Source organism: Vicugna pacos, chromosome 22 (assembly GCF_048564905.1).
Source record: "Vicugna pacos chromosome 22, VicPac4, whole genome shotgun sequence".
In the NCBI taxonomy this organism is placed as follows: domain Eukaryota; kingdom Metazoa; phylum Chordata; class Mammalia; order Artiodactyla; family Camelidae; genus Vicugna; species Vicugna pacos.
The window spans coordinates 14286900-14302776 of NC_133008.1; the positions used below are offsets into that span (position 1 = coordinate 14286900).

At 46.2% G+C, this 15877-nt stretch overlaps 1 protein-coding gene across 1 annotated transcript in view; it reads left to right on the forward strand.

Annotated features, from left to right (window-relative positions):
- The window catches only part of SLIT3 (slit guidance ligand 3), a 572835-nt gene that overhangs the window by 409452 nt on the left and 147506 nt on the right, over positions 1–15877 (forward strand). Inside the window, exon 6 of the mRNA XM_031689760.2 lies at positions 6889–6960. Within this exon, the coding sequence (XP_031545620.2) occupies positions 6889–6960 (72 nt within the window). The remainder of the gene's footprint in view (positions 1–6888; positions 6961–15877) is intronic.

Genomic DNA, 15877 nt, shown 5'->3' on the forward strand with positions numbered 1-15877 from the left:
TTTGGTCCTCACATCAGGCTGACACAAGAAAGGCTGGGTTTGAGGTGTGCCTCAAAACGTGAGAGCTCATTTTGCAAACAGTAACCAACCTCCCTCAGTCCCTTGGTCTCAAAGCTGCTAGGAAACAAAAGAAACTCTCTCGTTGTGAATGTGGGGTATCTTCGTTGGATTTGCTTTTTGTTTGTTGTTCTTTCATTTATCTAGAAATGCCAGAAGTTTGCTTCAAATCGAAAGTTGTCCAAAAGAAATGAGAGCTCAGCTTCTTTCCAACCACTATCCTTCCTGCTAAATTGGTTTGCGGGGATTTCCACCCCCTACCCCCCACCCCCTGCATTTTTCTGCACAAATTCCTTTGCCAAATCCCCAACAAACTGGAAACTATGTAAACACAGAAGCAGAGTTATTGATATTTCCCCGTGATGTGTAAAACACGCCTTTATTCTCCAAGGTCTGGTGTGCCTCTTTGGTGCTCATCCATCACCTGTGTTTGCATTAACGCACAGCCTGTTTCCAGGAGCATCTACTGCAGTGGACGCAGTTACTCCCCCGCTGAGAAGTTGCATACGTCGAGCAACAATATGATATATACCAAATAAAAGGTATTAATGCTAGCCATGTGTGTGTGTAGCAATGCTTGCTGGAACAAATTCATGCTTCAATTTGTAACTAAGTTCTAGGCAAGATGTTCCGATCAGAGAGTTTAATTAACCAGGACTCTGTCCCCTTGCAAAGTGGGATGGGTTGGCTGAAGTTTTGGAATACTAACCATCATTTAATTATCTAAATATCTCCGTAAACAGGACTGTTCGCAGGCACGTTAAACTTTTAGAGGTCAATTATTGCTTACTATGCCTATTTTATAATATACATTTGCATTTACATGCATACAGTAGGGAAACAGTACCTGTAATTATTATGTAGGAAAAATAGGCATAAACTTGTCAGCGCTATACACAGGGATCTTTGCGGATACATAAATAATTCATGGATCAGCAAACATATCTATACGTGTGTATTCTTGGGGCCGGTGGACAAGTGTACCAAATGTGCAAAATAATAGATCCACCTCTTCTTGCTCATTTGAGATGTTGTTTTAATGTGGAATTACAGTAGCTCCTTAACGATGAGAGGCAGTGACAATTCATTAGCAGACCGTGGCTTGGATCAAGTGTTTGATTTGCCTACAAAGTGTGACCAGTACTCAATTACATGAAGTGTATGCATTTCTTTTGAACACGTTTTTTTTTTTTTTTTCCTTTTGCCGGTTAAAATAACCTTGAGCTTTATTTTTTTTTCTTTTGAAGACCCCAGCCAGCAGAAGACAAATGCTTTTATAATTTGTTTTTCAATAATGATTTTTTAGAATATTAAACTGTCGTGTAAGACAACCTCCAGCAGCACTGCTAGATTTCTTGTTTTCTGCTAAAAGGACAGTTGGATAACAGGGAGAAAGGAAAAGCAGGTGACGGCTACTTCATGCTTTGTCTTCTGGCTTGTTTTACGTAAGCTGGGATTTCCCAGGTCTTTTGTTCATAGTGGCAACATTCTATTTATCCTCAGGGTTAGAAAAAGAAATACACTTTGAATATATATATGTAGGAACATATATATTTCATCAAAAACAAATTCAAATTAGCTCAGTTTTTAGAATTCTCTTATACCTTTTAAGGTAATTGAGATGTAAAGACCACAGGTGGTAACTTTTCAAATATTTTCAAAGGACATCTCACATGTCATTCTGTATCCCGGGTACCTAATACAGTGTGAACATCTAATAATACTCATTTGCTCTTATGGCTTCGTTAATTGTTGGATTCCGAGACCACAGACTTGCTTTGAATGTCTAAGTAAGACTTCCCTTGTGCATTTCATGGAGAAGTCCTTCCACTGATCTTGTGCATTTCGTATAGGTAGTTTTGCTCAGAAATCAGCAAACTGTTTAACTAACTCCGAAAGGTGCCGAACCTTAGCTCCCTTCCCCACTTAGCATGAAGAGGACCCCGGTCCTGGAGCAAAACACTGCAGCTGGATTTGGGGCTCCCCGGAGTGACAGTGCCCCGAGGCTAGGTTTAACCATCCATGGGCCAAGGCACTGGGGCTCCCAGAACATCTGGATGAGAAGTGAACATCTGGGCAGACGTACCCTGGTATGTCAACCTTGCATCCGGATAACTAGTTGGGAATTGTTCACTTCTCCCAGCTATCCAAAGCCTGTTTCTGGAGATTTCTCCTTTCGAGGTGTTCCTTCTGCGGTCTCATATGCATCCTTGAAATCATAAACCATCTTTCTTCTTTTGTTCTTGTGTGCTGGTGGTGCTGGTGGTGCTGGTGTTTGGGAGGTACATTTGCTCTTAAGAGTGTAACCAGTTTTTTTTTTTTTGAAGCCCCTTTTTTGAGGATTTAGATAGGCTTCTTTCCATGTTTGAACCGCCAAAAAATATTTCTATCCCGCTTCAGTGATGAAATTTGAAATTGTGATCGAAAGAGATGAATTGTGATAGCACTACGCTTACAGAGGGGAATTCTTACAAAAGCACCGTCTCCCTGTCTGCTGTTTGTGGAGATTATTTTAAGCCCTCACTCCCGCTGGCTTTCCTTTCTGACTTGTTTATATTCTCAGAGTATAAAAATACAGTAGTCAGAAACCTCCTCTCGGGGAGTCTACATTTAGTTCTTGTCTGAGGATTCCTTTCTGAATGGACTCCGGTATCGTTTTAGCTCTCAGCGTTGTTTGCCGAAACCTGAGCTGCCCAGGGAAATTAGAGCAGTTAATTTAATACCATGAACGTGCGGGGGCTTCTCGCCTTATTCACAGGCAGGAGAGTGTAAATCACACTGAGTATTCTGTATGAAGGAGAGGATCATAAAAGTCGCCTCAAAAAAAAAAAAATACAGCCATCCTTTGCCTTCCCTCTATCCGCTGCCTTCCTGCTCCTCATCTTCACTCTGTGCACATGGAAATCTCCCTTTCTTCCAAATGGCCTCCCCCAAATGCTCGCTAGCAGAGATCTGTGGGGCAGAAAGGCAGCCCTCTTTCTCATTCCGGGAGCGCTCCATCGTTCTGCACTGTTAGTGTTGGGGCCAGAGGGCCACAGCCAGGACAGCGTGGCTCGGCTTAGCACTTTCTGCCTTATATTTGGGCCCAGCCCTACCACACCTGCCCTAGGAGGACTCATTCTGCAGCTGCACGTGACCAGCTGTGAAGTTCCTGGCACTATGCTAGGCACTGGGGTAGGTTATTCTGTGTGGTAAGAAGACAGGATTGAGTAGCAGTATGGTAACCCACTTCTTCTGGCCGAGGGACACTAGAAAGAGAGCTGCCAGGCACTCTCCAACTGCTGAGTTCTCAGCGCTCCGCTTCCAGAGTTCCTTGGCCCGGGCCTCCTGAGTAACGGCGATCTGTGTGCAGTGGGCAATGGACTTTTTTTTTTTTTTTTTTCTGAGAGGATCTTTGAATGAGTCTTTTCAAAGGCACAGTATGGACCTTGGACCTGAGAGCTTAGAACACACGTCAGCGGCCTCCATCAACCCCCAGAAGCAAATGGCCAAGTCAGATGTTTTGGCCTTCGCTCTGGAAGGTTCTCTGTGTGCCTAGCCGCACTCCCCTCCCGCACCCGCGAAGAAACGCTTGGGTTTGCACTTATTTCCTCTCCCTCTCCTGTGCCTCAGGACTAGCTTGTGTGTGTCTGAGATGTAATTTAGAAAGAAAATGAAACCTTGTCTGAACCAAGTGTGTATTTACTTTGTTTTAGGGACCAAGCTTATTTGCATGAAATATCAGAATTGATTGCAGACAATTAATGAGCGTTTTGCGAACAGGCTGATGCTCAGTGCCATGGAGATAGCATAGCTGGGAGGTGAAGCAACTCAGGTCTCCGTTTGCCTGACAGGACCCTTGCAGGCCCTACCCCTGTGGACTTCCGTATGAACGGTGCATCTCGGGAGCGACTCTGACACTGAGGCAGGGAGACTGTTTATCTGTGACTAGAATGAAAGGAGACAATCTTGGTTATGATAAATGTCTTCCAGAAAAGCACACTTCAGCATAAATATTTTAGATTTTGACACATTTCATATGTTCCAAAATACTCTGTAAAATACACCCATAGAGATGCTATGTTAAAGCTCGGTTTTCCCCATTGCTAATGAACGGCAAGGTGCCGGCGCGTGCCACCTGCTGAAACTATTTAAACATCACGTAATTGATAATGTAGCAGACATCTCCGCTTTGAGCCTTAACGTGAGCAGGGTCCTCTCAGGGACCCTTCATCCCCACCACTTCTGTCTCCTGGGTTGCAAGACCCTGGTGGAACACTGAGTAGTGGATTTTTTTTTATCTTTTGCTCATCTCCTTTCCCTCTACCCTTTTAAATTTTTTCTATTATCTTTTCTTTTTAAGTTGAACTATAGTTGATTCACAAAGTTGGGTTAGTTTCTGGTGTACAGAACAGTGATACAGTTATACATACATACATATATATATATATATATATATATATATATATTCCTTTTCACATTGTTTTTCATTATAGCCTATTACAAGGGATCGAATGTAGTTCCCTGTGCTATGCAGTAAGACCTTGTCATTTATCTATGTTTTATCTATGGTAGTTAGTAAGCTTCTTTCTACTACTTCATTTTTTCTCTTCTTTCTATGAGTTTCTTCTCCCCTGCAAATTGCATTCTTTCCACATAAACTTCTGTGTATTTAGAGCATCCTGTTTGGTTTCTGGTGCTCTCCTAAAGAAGAGGAATAGAAAATGCTTCACAAATCTAGCAAATCAATAGTATTTTAATAGCCAGGACCTCTCTAAATGTCTGCACAAAAGCCGATGGGCCGCTTACTGCCGCCTCTTCTCGCTGCCCCGCGCTTCCCAATTTGATGATTTAGATACTTTTCTACTTGGGTGGATGGTGCCGTTTTTGCCGAATTCAGCACGTTCATCGAACAATTTCTTGGAGCCCAAAGCCAGCTCCACTACATTTCTGCTTGGTAAGGGTTGGTGGCCTTGACGTGGGGCAGGAGCTGTTGATTCATTGGCCCTTAAACTGATGATAAATCTGGAAGTTGGGCAGTAGAACTAGACTGCCTTCATAGAGCCTTTGCGGGGCATGGGCAGCCCAACACTTACAGGAAGTCTACAAAAATAGCGCTCCGTAAACTTACGTCAGGAGAGGCTCCGGAAGAATGCGGGGTAGCAGGAACGCTGGGGTCCCGTGTGAGTCGGCGTCAGCAAGACCTCTGAACACCAGACACAGAACCCGTCAACCTGCAGAGTGCTTCTGCTTCTCGAGACACCCATGTCCTGCCTGTCCTTTCATTCTAAACGTCTAGTATGTTGCATCGTGAGCGTTTTTTGAAACAAGTCAAGCCCCCACGAGACCGCGGCAGAGCCCCTCTGCGGCGATGCACTCCACCACTCCGATTGTGCGAATTTCATTCACGCACCTTTATGCAATCTTACATCTATGTATTTTTTTCAATGATAATAAAGATTTTAATCGTAATTCCACCTTCCTTCAGCAGGCTATAAAATGCTCCAAGAGGGCTACCAAAGGGAGCTGTGACACATCTTCTGCGGAGAGTTGTCTTAGAATAGATTAGCACAAGTTTCAAATGAAGATTCCAGCATCAGGAGAGCCTCCCACCTGAGACGGGCTGATTTTTGGCTGAGACAAAAGATAAAGGAGTCTCGGAAGGAGTACTTCTTTCGGCCAGTTCCCCCAAAGACTGTGTGGTGTGTTCTGCACAAAAAAATATAATAGTCTAGTAATAATAACCATTTTCTGTGTAACACCTTTTTTTTTAATTAAGCAAGTTATATATTTATAATAGGTGATATTTAAGTTGAAATGTGGTCACAGTAAATCTCCTGACCTGTACACATCAGGCACATTTTGATTTGAGATCATGCTGTCTACCTGTTATCCCTCAACTAAAATAACCCAGTCCCCAGCTAGAATGTATATTAGTTAAGGCATCTTTTAAAAAAAAAAAATAAAAAACTTGATCTTCATGCTCATAAGACGGAAAGGGAAATAAGTAGGGGGGAAAAAGTCCCAAAAGAGGTGCATTTAATTCTCCCCAATTTAAATTTAAGTGGTACATCTTTAAGGCCATAACAATATTCCTTTTTTTCCCCCCCTCATCAGGAACACTTCCATCAATGAATTTCTTTAATGTTGATGCTGGTTGGTGCAGTTTGAGAGAATCTGTATTTAGTCAGAAAATGCTTCAGTAGAATGACCTACCAGATGGGCCCCATAACAAAGCACGGAGGCATCAAACCACCACAGACATTTGGTGCTTAGAATAATAAAAAGACTATAAAATTAGATTAGTTGAGTCTAATTTGGAATTGGTATATTCCCCATGCACCCTCGCCGCTCCTGGGCAGATAAAGCCTTGAGATTTAGCACTGTGTCAGAGCAGAAGGCTGCAACTTCCAGTAAAAGGGAGCCAGGGAGCGGGAGAGAGGGGGGAAAAAAGCATTCTGGGAGGTCACGGAGGGCAGAGCAGTGACCTCCAATGATTTACAGGCCTTTAGCTTAATGAAATTGTTTCAGTGACATGACGGTAAGAGCTCGTAATGGATTGGATGCCCTAATGTAATGAAATTACTCCCTTCTGCCTAAAAAAAAAAATGCGCAATTAATATTTACTGAGACCTGACAGCCTTAGGAGCGCTCGTCTGTGTGGTTCCCCCAGACAGTCAGAGCGGAGAGGCGAGCAGCGTGGCAGACAGGCTGGCTCTGCGCGAGCTCCTGGCGGGGACGAGCAGAGCCGGCGGCGCGGGGCGGAGGGCCCGGCGCTCGGGGGACCGCGGCCGCCCGGCCCCTCGGCGCTGCCCCGCGCAGCCTTCATGCTCTCCCCTTGCTTTCCCACAGGCAGCTGGACAACAACCGCATCGGCTGCATTGAAGATGGAGCCTTCCGAGCGCTGCGCGACCTGGAGATCCTGTGAGTGCCTTTTGCGATCGCTGCCTTGTGTGCGTCTGTGCGAGTGTGTCCGGGTGAGGAGGGGAGAGGGGGAGTGTGTGTGCCGGGGGGTCCCTGTGGATGCATTCCTGTGTCTTCCGCTGCAGTGCTATTAAAACTGGGAGCCGGGGAGATCCCTCCGGCTCACCTTGGCCAAAGTGTTTGTGGGCAGCAAAGTGTGATTTCTCACCTCCCGCAGGCTAATTAAGTCTCCATTGAGTCCTTTCTCCCCCGATGCTCCCGCGGTATTTGTTGCTGGGTGAAACAGATGGGCTGGAGTTAAGACCCCCAGCGCCTGCCAGAGCATTCAGGGAGAGTCTGAATGTGAGCTTACGGAGAGACGGGTTACAGGTCTGGGAGATGAGAAAGGGGCTGCACCAGGGGGTCGGCTGGAATCACCCAGAATCAGAAGGCTACTTTGGCACAGGACCAGGGGAATGCCAAGCAGCCTGGTAAAGTCCAGTCATCGCCGCTGTTCTGGGGATCTCATCTCAGGTTTAAACCCAAAGTTTAAGCAGTAACCTTAAAGTGACGGGGGTGTGGGGGAGGATGGGAGGTGAGGGCCGCCTTCCCAGAAGACCACCGTGTGTACCTTGTCTGGGAAAAAAATGTGTAGCTGCCTTTCTGTGTTCTGGATTTTCAAATGGGTCTAGCTAAGGAAACCTGATTTCCAGGGGGAAAGTCAGCTAGGAGTCATCCTGGGGTCATTCAAACTAAAATTGAATTGTGTAAGAAAACATTTTGACAGTTCTCCCCCAAAACTACACTCCCAGCTGTCCCTGATTTGGGGAAACCTGGAGAGGAAGGCAGTAAAGCCTGGCAGAACTTGCATTGGGAGATGTGAGGTCCAGTCCCTGCTTGCCCCTGAAATAGCTGTGTGACCTTGGGCGAGTCTCTTCTATGCTTGGAGCCTCAGTTTTCTCATACGAAAAACGAAAGGGGTGGCTGCTATATCTTGGGGTGACTTCTCCTTTCCAAGTTCTGTAATTCCTTGCTTCTAAAAATAATTCTGATGGTACAGTTTGAGCCAGAATGATAACAGTAGGATGTGTTGAGCATCCCCCTGAAAAATAAAAAAATTACATAGTCACCAGGTTACATATCTCTGACTTCCAGAAGAATGAATAAATGTCAAATAAATGAATGAATGAATATATTAAAATATCCCTTTATCCATAAAGGAAGTTCCTCCTTCCACCTTCCTTTTCACCTGGCCCCGCAGACAGTAGCAACGGGTTGGAGACATCCTCTCCACGTTGTGTGAGAGGAAGGTGATTCCAAGAGGAATCACGGGAAATCAAAGGGGATGCTGATGCTGCAGGCTGCTGGAAATCGGATGAAAGCCGAGAGTTCCCGGTACAGAAAAGGCAGGACCCACAGCCAGAGAGGTCAGGTTGTCATTCCTAAGACGGATGGTCTCACCTCACCCAAACTCTGACCCCGGAACCAGCAACAAATGCGTGTCTGCTAGGGAGAGGATGCCAGCCCCAGTTTAGTAACCCAGGACTTCTGTTATCAAGAGGCTGGAGCTGAGAAGGGGAGGCGCGATTTTTCCCTGCCTGCAAAAAAGCCTCTGTAAAAAGGGCTTGCCAGGAGCATATCACCTTCTTCTTGAGAAGGATGAGAAAATTCCCTGGGAAGAGACCGGGAAATAGAAGTCACCAGCTGCCACGAAACAGCTGTGACGACCTGACAGCCCACGTGTTAGATCTGTCGACCAGGAGTGGTGTCATCTCGCCTCACCAGGAAGGCTGTCTGGGGGGAGAGGGGTGGGCGTACCATCAGACACACCTGGGTGTGGGATCCCAGATGTGGTGGGACATTGGCCGGGCTAGTCTGCTTCTCTGAGTCTTAACTCTGATGCCTTACATACTACGTAGGTGGGGCTCTCTAAATGATATCCCCTTCATATCCCTAACTTTCTCCCCACCATGCCCTCATCTCCATCAAACCCCTGTCCAGGACAGAATTGGACTCCCCTTTCTGATGTGTGCTATGACAATATGAAAATATTTTTTATCCAGATACCCTAGGTCTCTCAAACTTGAAGCTTAAAAGCCTGTGATTAAAAAAAAAAAAAACAGTCCTCATTCTCCATCATTGTAAACAGCCCATAGGATCTGATTAGTTTATCTTCTCAATTCCAAACAAAGCTAGATCAATAGCTTTGTTTTAAAGACACTCTCGTTTGGCTTCACATGGCTAAGTACTTAAAATTAATCATAATCAGTTATTCCATGGGTTTTTAATTTCCAGCAGAGGCACATAGCTTTGGAACCATCCATCTTAATGGCGAGCCATCCTGAAATTGGCTGGAGCTGACATCTCCATCTAAAGAACCTCCCCGCCCCACCCCCAGACCTTCCAAATCTCATCTACACATTGACATGTTAAAAGACTTCTCTGTGATCACAACTCAGGCACCATAGAGAAACTTGACAATGAAATAATAAGTAGGAACTAAGTGAGGGCATCATACAGTAACTTAGTAAATTCTTCAGAGAGACAGAGGCAGACAGAGAGAGGAGTTCAAAACACTCTGTCCCCACAAAGGTCATCTTCAAGCATCTCACGCTTCTAAAGTCTGCAAAGCAAGAAGACAAAATCTAGTATTTGGGGTGTGTTTTCTCTCTGACATAAGAAAGCGTGCAGTACAAGGCTCCTGATTACTTCATGAAAATTATCTCTGAAAATTAAGTGTATGGACAAAAACTGCTAGTGGAACTATTTCACATGGGATCACCCTGATATTCCATTCTTTCTGTGGGTGGATATACCGTGAACTCCTTTCCATCGGGGCTGAGGTCGGCCGCACCGGTCACATTGAATAGAACCTAGGAGGTGAGTCGGGGCGGGAAGCCCTGGCAGTGAGGCGTGAGGAACTGTACAAGGTTGGGAAAGACTGTGAAATGTGCCCACCGCAACCTCATTTTTAACTCAGGCCCCCTGGGGGGATGTCCAGCACAGGGTATGGTAGACAAAGGGAGAGAGCCACCACCCTCCCCTCTCCAGGCAGCCAGAAAAGGGAGGAAGGAGGAAAGCATAGTATGGGCGAAACTTGTCAAGGCTCCCGCACCACTGCGGAGGAGGAATCGTAAGGCAGGTGATGACAGCTGACCTTCACTGTGTAGGTGCTGGTACCCGACACGAAAAGCAGCGCCTTTACATCCGTTCTCTCTTTGCATCCTCACAACCCCTCCGGGAAACTCTTACTGTCACCCTCCTTTTCCAGAGGAATTCCCATTTCAGAGAAACCAAGCAACGGCTTAACTAGCAAGCAGCAGAACCCGTGTGCTTAACCCTTCTCCCAAGCTGCCTTTCTGACCTGTGTTGCGAAGGCTCTCGTGGCGTTGGCTCCCCGGAAGCATGGCCAGCGTGTGCCGCAGGGGGTTGTGAACCGGCCCCGAGGGCTGGTTGAGGCCGTGCCTCGCAGTCCTGCCGAGGAGACTCCCAGAGCCTCCCACAGCTCGTGAGATTGTCATTCCCTTTACTCAGCAACGGGTCCCCACAAAGTGGAAGGTAAATGAGACTCGTAGGGGAGAGAAAAGTCATCCTGCTCGTCCGCTGACATACGTTCTAGTCCCAGAGGTGACTTATTCTCACTTCTGGATGTCGCCGATTGACTTTGGCACCCAACAGTTTGGGGGCTCCGGTCCCCAGACCTCCCTAAAATACAGCCCCAGATTTCTGTAGGGAGCTTGGGCTTCTTAATTGAGGGACTCTGGCTTTCTGTGACTCAGCCACCCTTCTGTTACCCAAATCATGGACCCTTCATTTCCACTCTTTCTGTATGTTTGGTGGTTCATGTCCAAGGTTTTACCGGAGTAAGGCGTGTTGAAGCCACAGTCAGATATGCCAAGACTGCACTTCCCTGGCTGGTCCGGAACTGTGTGTGGAGACTCTCTGAGCCCTGGGGTTCTAGCCCCTGCCAGCTAGATTGAGGACTGCCAGGCATTGCACCAATGTTACCAGGCTCCTCCCGGCCCAACCTGCCATCCTGGGCCAGAAAAAGTAGTTAATGGGAAAAGAATTTTAAGGGTATGGACGAGTGAAACAAAAACAAGAAAACCTAGTTAGTAAAATATTTAATTTTTGTTTTCAATAGTATTGCAGGAGAAGAGAAAAGATTCTCAGACATTGTCTTCTGAGCGTATCAGTTCAGTAGATACGCTGCCCAAAATGCCAAACCAAAGATGTCAGGAACACATCCTGAAAATGCTCTCAGTGCGTGGTCTGCCCTTGATAAATCACAAGTACTGGCCAGATTCCCCGTCGATCCGACAGGTCTGCAGATAACCACTGTGTGCTGTTTTGAAAGCCTCGCTCTCATTCATGTCACTTACCAATTTTGGAAGTTTCGTGACATTATTATCAGCAGGCTATGGGAGGACCTTAGCTGTCTCCAGGATGACCTCTTATTGTTGAGATAAGGCATGAAAAGGTTGAGAACGGGGTCAGGACTAGAGGGAGGCCCATGCCTCCTAATATTTTGTGTCCAGGGCACCCCACTTCCCTTGCTCTCATCCTGGCCCTAGCTAGGAGACTTGACAAGGGCAACAAGCACAAAGGAAGAGAACCTTGGTCTCTGGACTCCGATCCCATGCTCTTTGCCTGCAGTGGGCATCTCCGTGCAACGAGGCTGTTCAAAAGCCATCCCCTGGTAAGGCTGGGGACCCTAATCACAGTTGTCCTTTCAAAACCCCTCATTAAATGCTTTATATCATTTAGGAGATTGGGAGAGGGCAAACTGTAGTCCACGACAGAAAGAAAGCGTGATTCTGCTTTCAGCTTTTTTGAAACCAGCGGTTGCAAACTAGACTACTGACTGCAGATGAGGTGTTTTTTTTTTTAATTCAGTTGAGTGTTTTTTACAATTTGAAATTAGTATTTCATATTGAAAATGTATGTTATTTTTTTTAAAAGTCCAGAATTCCAGCCTTGGACTTGGGCAAACCAGAAGCATTGGCAACCCTGGGCTGCATTTCTGCATTGCAGTGGTCATTTGTGGCTGAGAAGCACATACCCCGCCTGAGACGGGGTATGTAGACTCCACTTGCCCACTGACCTCCACCAGCTTCAGTGACCTGCCAGCCCGGGCAGCCCCTGCTTTAATCCACTTTAGAAGCAAGGGCACACTCCGCCGGGGACAGTAAAGCTTTAAATGAGCAGGTGCTCTGGCGGATCATGCGCTAAAGCCCGGCGCTTACCGGAGTTGTTGAATAGACATGCAGAGACAGAGGTAGGTGACGTGGAGTCCAAGATTCCCAGACTGAACAAGGACACCTCCGAAGCCATCAGGAACGTCGCATGCCTCATCTTCCAGGACGTTCTTCTCAAGAGTTGAACGTGCCTCGAGATTCCCTTCGATTTTAAAACAGTGTAACTGGGTTTATGCATACGATAAGAAATAAGAGATGAATATGCCCCCCCATTTCTTCCTCCCTAGACCCCAGCATCAGCCTGTGTAATGAGCAACCTCTCAGTCCTCCTTTAGAGAAAAGAAAGTCAAGCGTTAAAGCAGTGGTGGGAATTAACCAGACTTTGAGCACAGTCCTCATTCAGCCACGTCCGGTCAGGCATGACATGGCCTGACTCCGAGCCCTACTTGTAGGTACAGAAAGAGAATGTAGAAGAAAGTCATCTTCTGGTATAACAAGAAGGCAGGGAAAAAGAAATTTGATGACCGTCCTGATACCCAGATTAGGGTGGTTGTCCCGGCTGAGGGGTGCTGGGCACTGGGTGTTGGGACATTTATAGACACGGTTGGTCCAGAGCTTAATGCAAGTGGTGGCGTTTCCTCCACTTCAAATGAGTGTCCTCTGGGTGTGGATCCGCATGTTCTGATTAACAAATAATAATGTATTGATATATTATATAATGCAATGATATCATACCAATTATCATCATAGTTATTATAAATATGATAATTACTCTCATAGCCTCCATGTTTTAGCATCTGCTATCTTCCAGGCACTGTGATAAAACATTAGAATGTCGCATCTTACGTAGCCACTCTCCCCTTACAAGGTGGATCTTGGTAACCAGCTCTCACCAGTGAGGAAGCTGAGGCTTAGAGAAGTTGAGTAACTTCCCCAGGGTGACACTGACAAGCAGAGGGGAATTACTCTTCCAGTATCAAATCCAGCTCCGCCTGGGGTTTGAGCCCCCGCACTTAACTGCCCTGCTACAAAAAATTAAAGTTAAAAAATACGTACCAGAGCAGACATACCAAAACACAAGACAGTTGCATGCATTGGTGAGATTAATAGCTGTGGAAAATGCCCAGAATAATTCAGAAAGCACAGGCTTTTTTGTTTGTTTGTTTGAGAAGTTGACCCCCAGGACGCTCAGATCTAAACCTGTGACGTCAGCTTAATCAGCCTCACGTCCCATTCTGTGAAACTGCCCCGGACAATGGAGGCTGAGCTGCTCGGGGTGATTACTGTCCTCCCATCAGACTGGTGGCCAAACCAGCTTCACCAAATTGGGTGGTTTGGGGTTCATTTTCTTGAAAAAGAGGAGTAATACCACCCTCTCGGCTAGTTGTGTGGACTGAAGGAGATCCCTCAGGCGTGTGGCTGGCAAATAGCAGATGTCCAATCAGGATGCTTATAAACATCAAAGTTGAAAAATATTCCTGTACTGCACACTGCCTGAGCTCTAGAACCTTGCACAAGTCTGGCCCATAGTAGGTGGTCAGTTACAGTTCACATTGAGTTGAAATTTGGTTCCGCCCTCTGCATCCGCGGATCCTGTATCCCACCGATCCGCCTGCTGTCGGTTGGGTCTGGGATGCGGAACCAGCAGATGTGGAGGGGCAATTGTAATGAACTGAATTTGAAGTTTTCCCCACCCCAGGCTCAAGGTTCTCCGTTATGTCTCAACCCTTAACAGAACTATGGTTGTGGTTGTCCTAGAATTATTTTAAATGTTGAGCAATGTAGTATTTTACTGAAACAGTACATTTCTCACATTACCTTTGGTCTTTTATTCCTTCAGCTAAGCGGGGATTTTTTTTTTCCTTTTTTCCTTTTTTCCTTTCTAATAATGAACAAAATTAGAGCCATGGTGAAAACTGGTGTTTTCTAACAGAGACAGATTCATTTTCATTTATTTATAAAATGTCTCACCTGGGTTTCTCTGGGTGATGCAAACATTTTATTTGTTTCAACAGCCGTCGGAATCAGGGTGTTTAGTCATGACATAGCTTTGAATATAGAGCTGTCATTGCTTAATGTAAGTCTTAAAATATCTCCAGAATATGATTTTTTTTTTTGGTACTGTGCTGCAAATTGTGATTTGTTGAGGCGATCAGGATTAAAATTGCGCTTTGTGGAAAGCATTGGTAACTTCCATTCAGCCCCTAGCGCACTTGAAAGGGAACTGAGTTTCCCATAAACGCACACCCTTCATTCATAGTCTCCCAGCCTGGAGCCGGATCCTAGTCAAGCTCTTCAAATAACAGGCTTGGTTTTGAGAATATCAGCTTAAGGGAAAAGCGAACATTTCTTTGAAATGTCAGATTTTTTTTTTCTATTTAAATAAGTAGCACTTTTAACAGTCCAAGTAACTAGAATCTGGGGGACTTCTAGTGGTTTCCATGTTATTTCATTTTCCTGTTCCCGTAAAGGCTGGTTTAGTCTTCTGAACTGAGAATGTAGTGGTGTACATCCCTGAGCTAAGGATATGGTGAAGATCATTGAATCGTACTTTGAGAGGGTCTTGAATTAGCAAGACTCCCATGGTCAGTGTGTCCTGTGAGTGACACTTAGGTGGACTCAGGTAATGATCGTGCTGCCTTCGTGGATAGTCCAGATTTGGAGCTGGGTGGGAGTACCGCATGTGGACAGGGCATGCCCTCTGCAGATCTCCAATAGCTCCCACCTGCTTCCCTGCCTCCCATGTCCAGACCGCTGGAGGCTTTTCACATCCATGAATAAGCGCAGTGTTTAAACAGTGTATTTTCTGGCTCTAAATACTTGGAAATGCCTGCCACGTCCCTCACCCTCCACTCTGCTCTTTCTCTCTTTATTTCAACATCTGGATCTTATATCCCTGCAAAGACCCGTTTTCACTGAAACCCGGGAGTATGGTTATTAAAACCGTCTTCCACCAAAGTGAAGTCTTGGTGTCCCCAAGGGCTGTGGACTCCAGCCACCAGATCTCTGGCTGAGATTCGAGCCTGATCAACTAGGTTGAGGAGCAGCCTTATGGTTTGCTTTGTCCCACCTAAAACTAAATGGAAAAATACCGTTGAAAAAAGATTTCCAGAGGGTTTTCTCTCAGGAACAAGAGGAAGGAGGCTGTGGGGGAATGCCTGACAGCTGCCGAATGCCTTGGGAGGGACGGGGGTGGGGTGTCAGATCACCCCCAAAATGGAGCTTCAGCGCAGGTGTGAGAAGGCGCTTCTGTGCCGATGGCCAGACTCTGCCCTTTCTCCATCCCCTAGCTGCCAGCGGTGGCTTTGGTGACCATTTAGTATCCTGCCCCTTACCAGCTCTTGAATCCCCTTAGCCGAACCTGCCTATGCCTGCTGCTGCCACTTCCACCGAGTGTGTGGAAGATCAGATGGCTTGGGTGACCGATAGCCGAGAGTCCATTACTCTACCGAACTGGGTCCTGGAGGCCAAGATCCTGGGAACTCAAGCAGGAGACTGATCCCCTCTCCGTTAGTTGGCTTCATGAAGGGGAGGAAGGAATGGGGAAGACACAGAGACACAGAGCTGGGGCGAATCAGAGCATCATTGTTACCTTTCCCTGAGCTTTCATCTTCTATCTTTGAAGGCATTCATGAGCAAGGGATGGTGAGGAGGATGAACGGTCCTGTTTCTCCAAGGCCACATTTGGACTCACCGTAGAAAAGCAATATACAGCTCATTCTCTTTTGACTTATAACTAA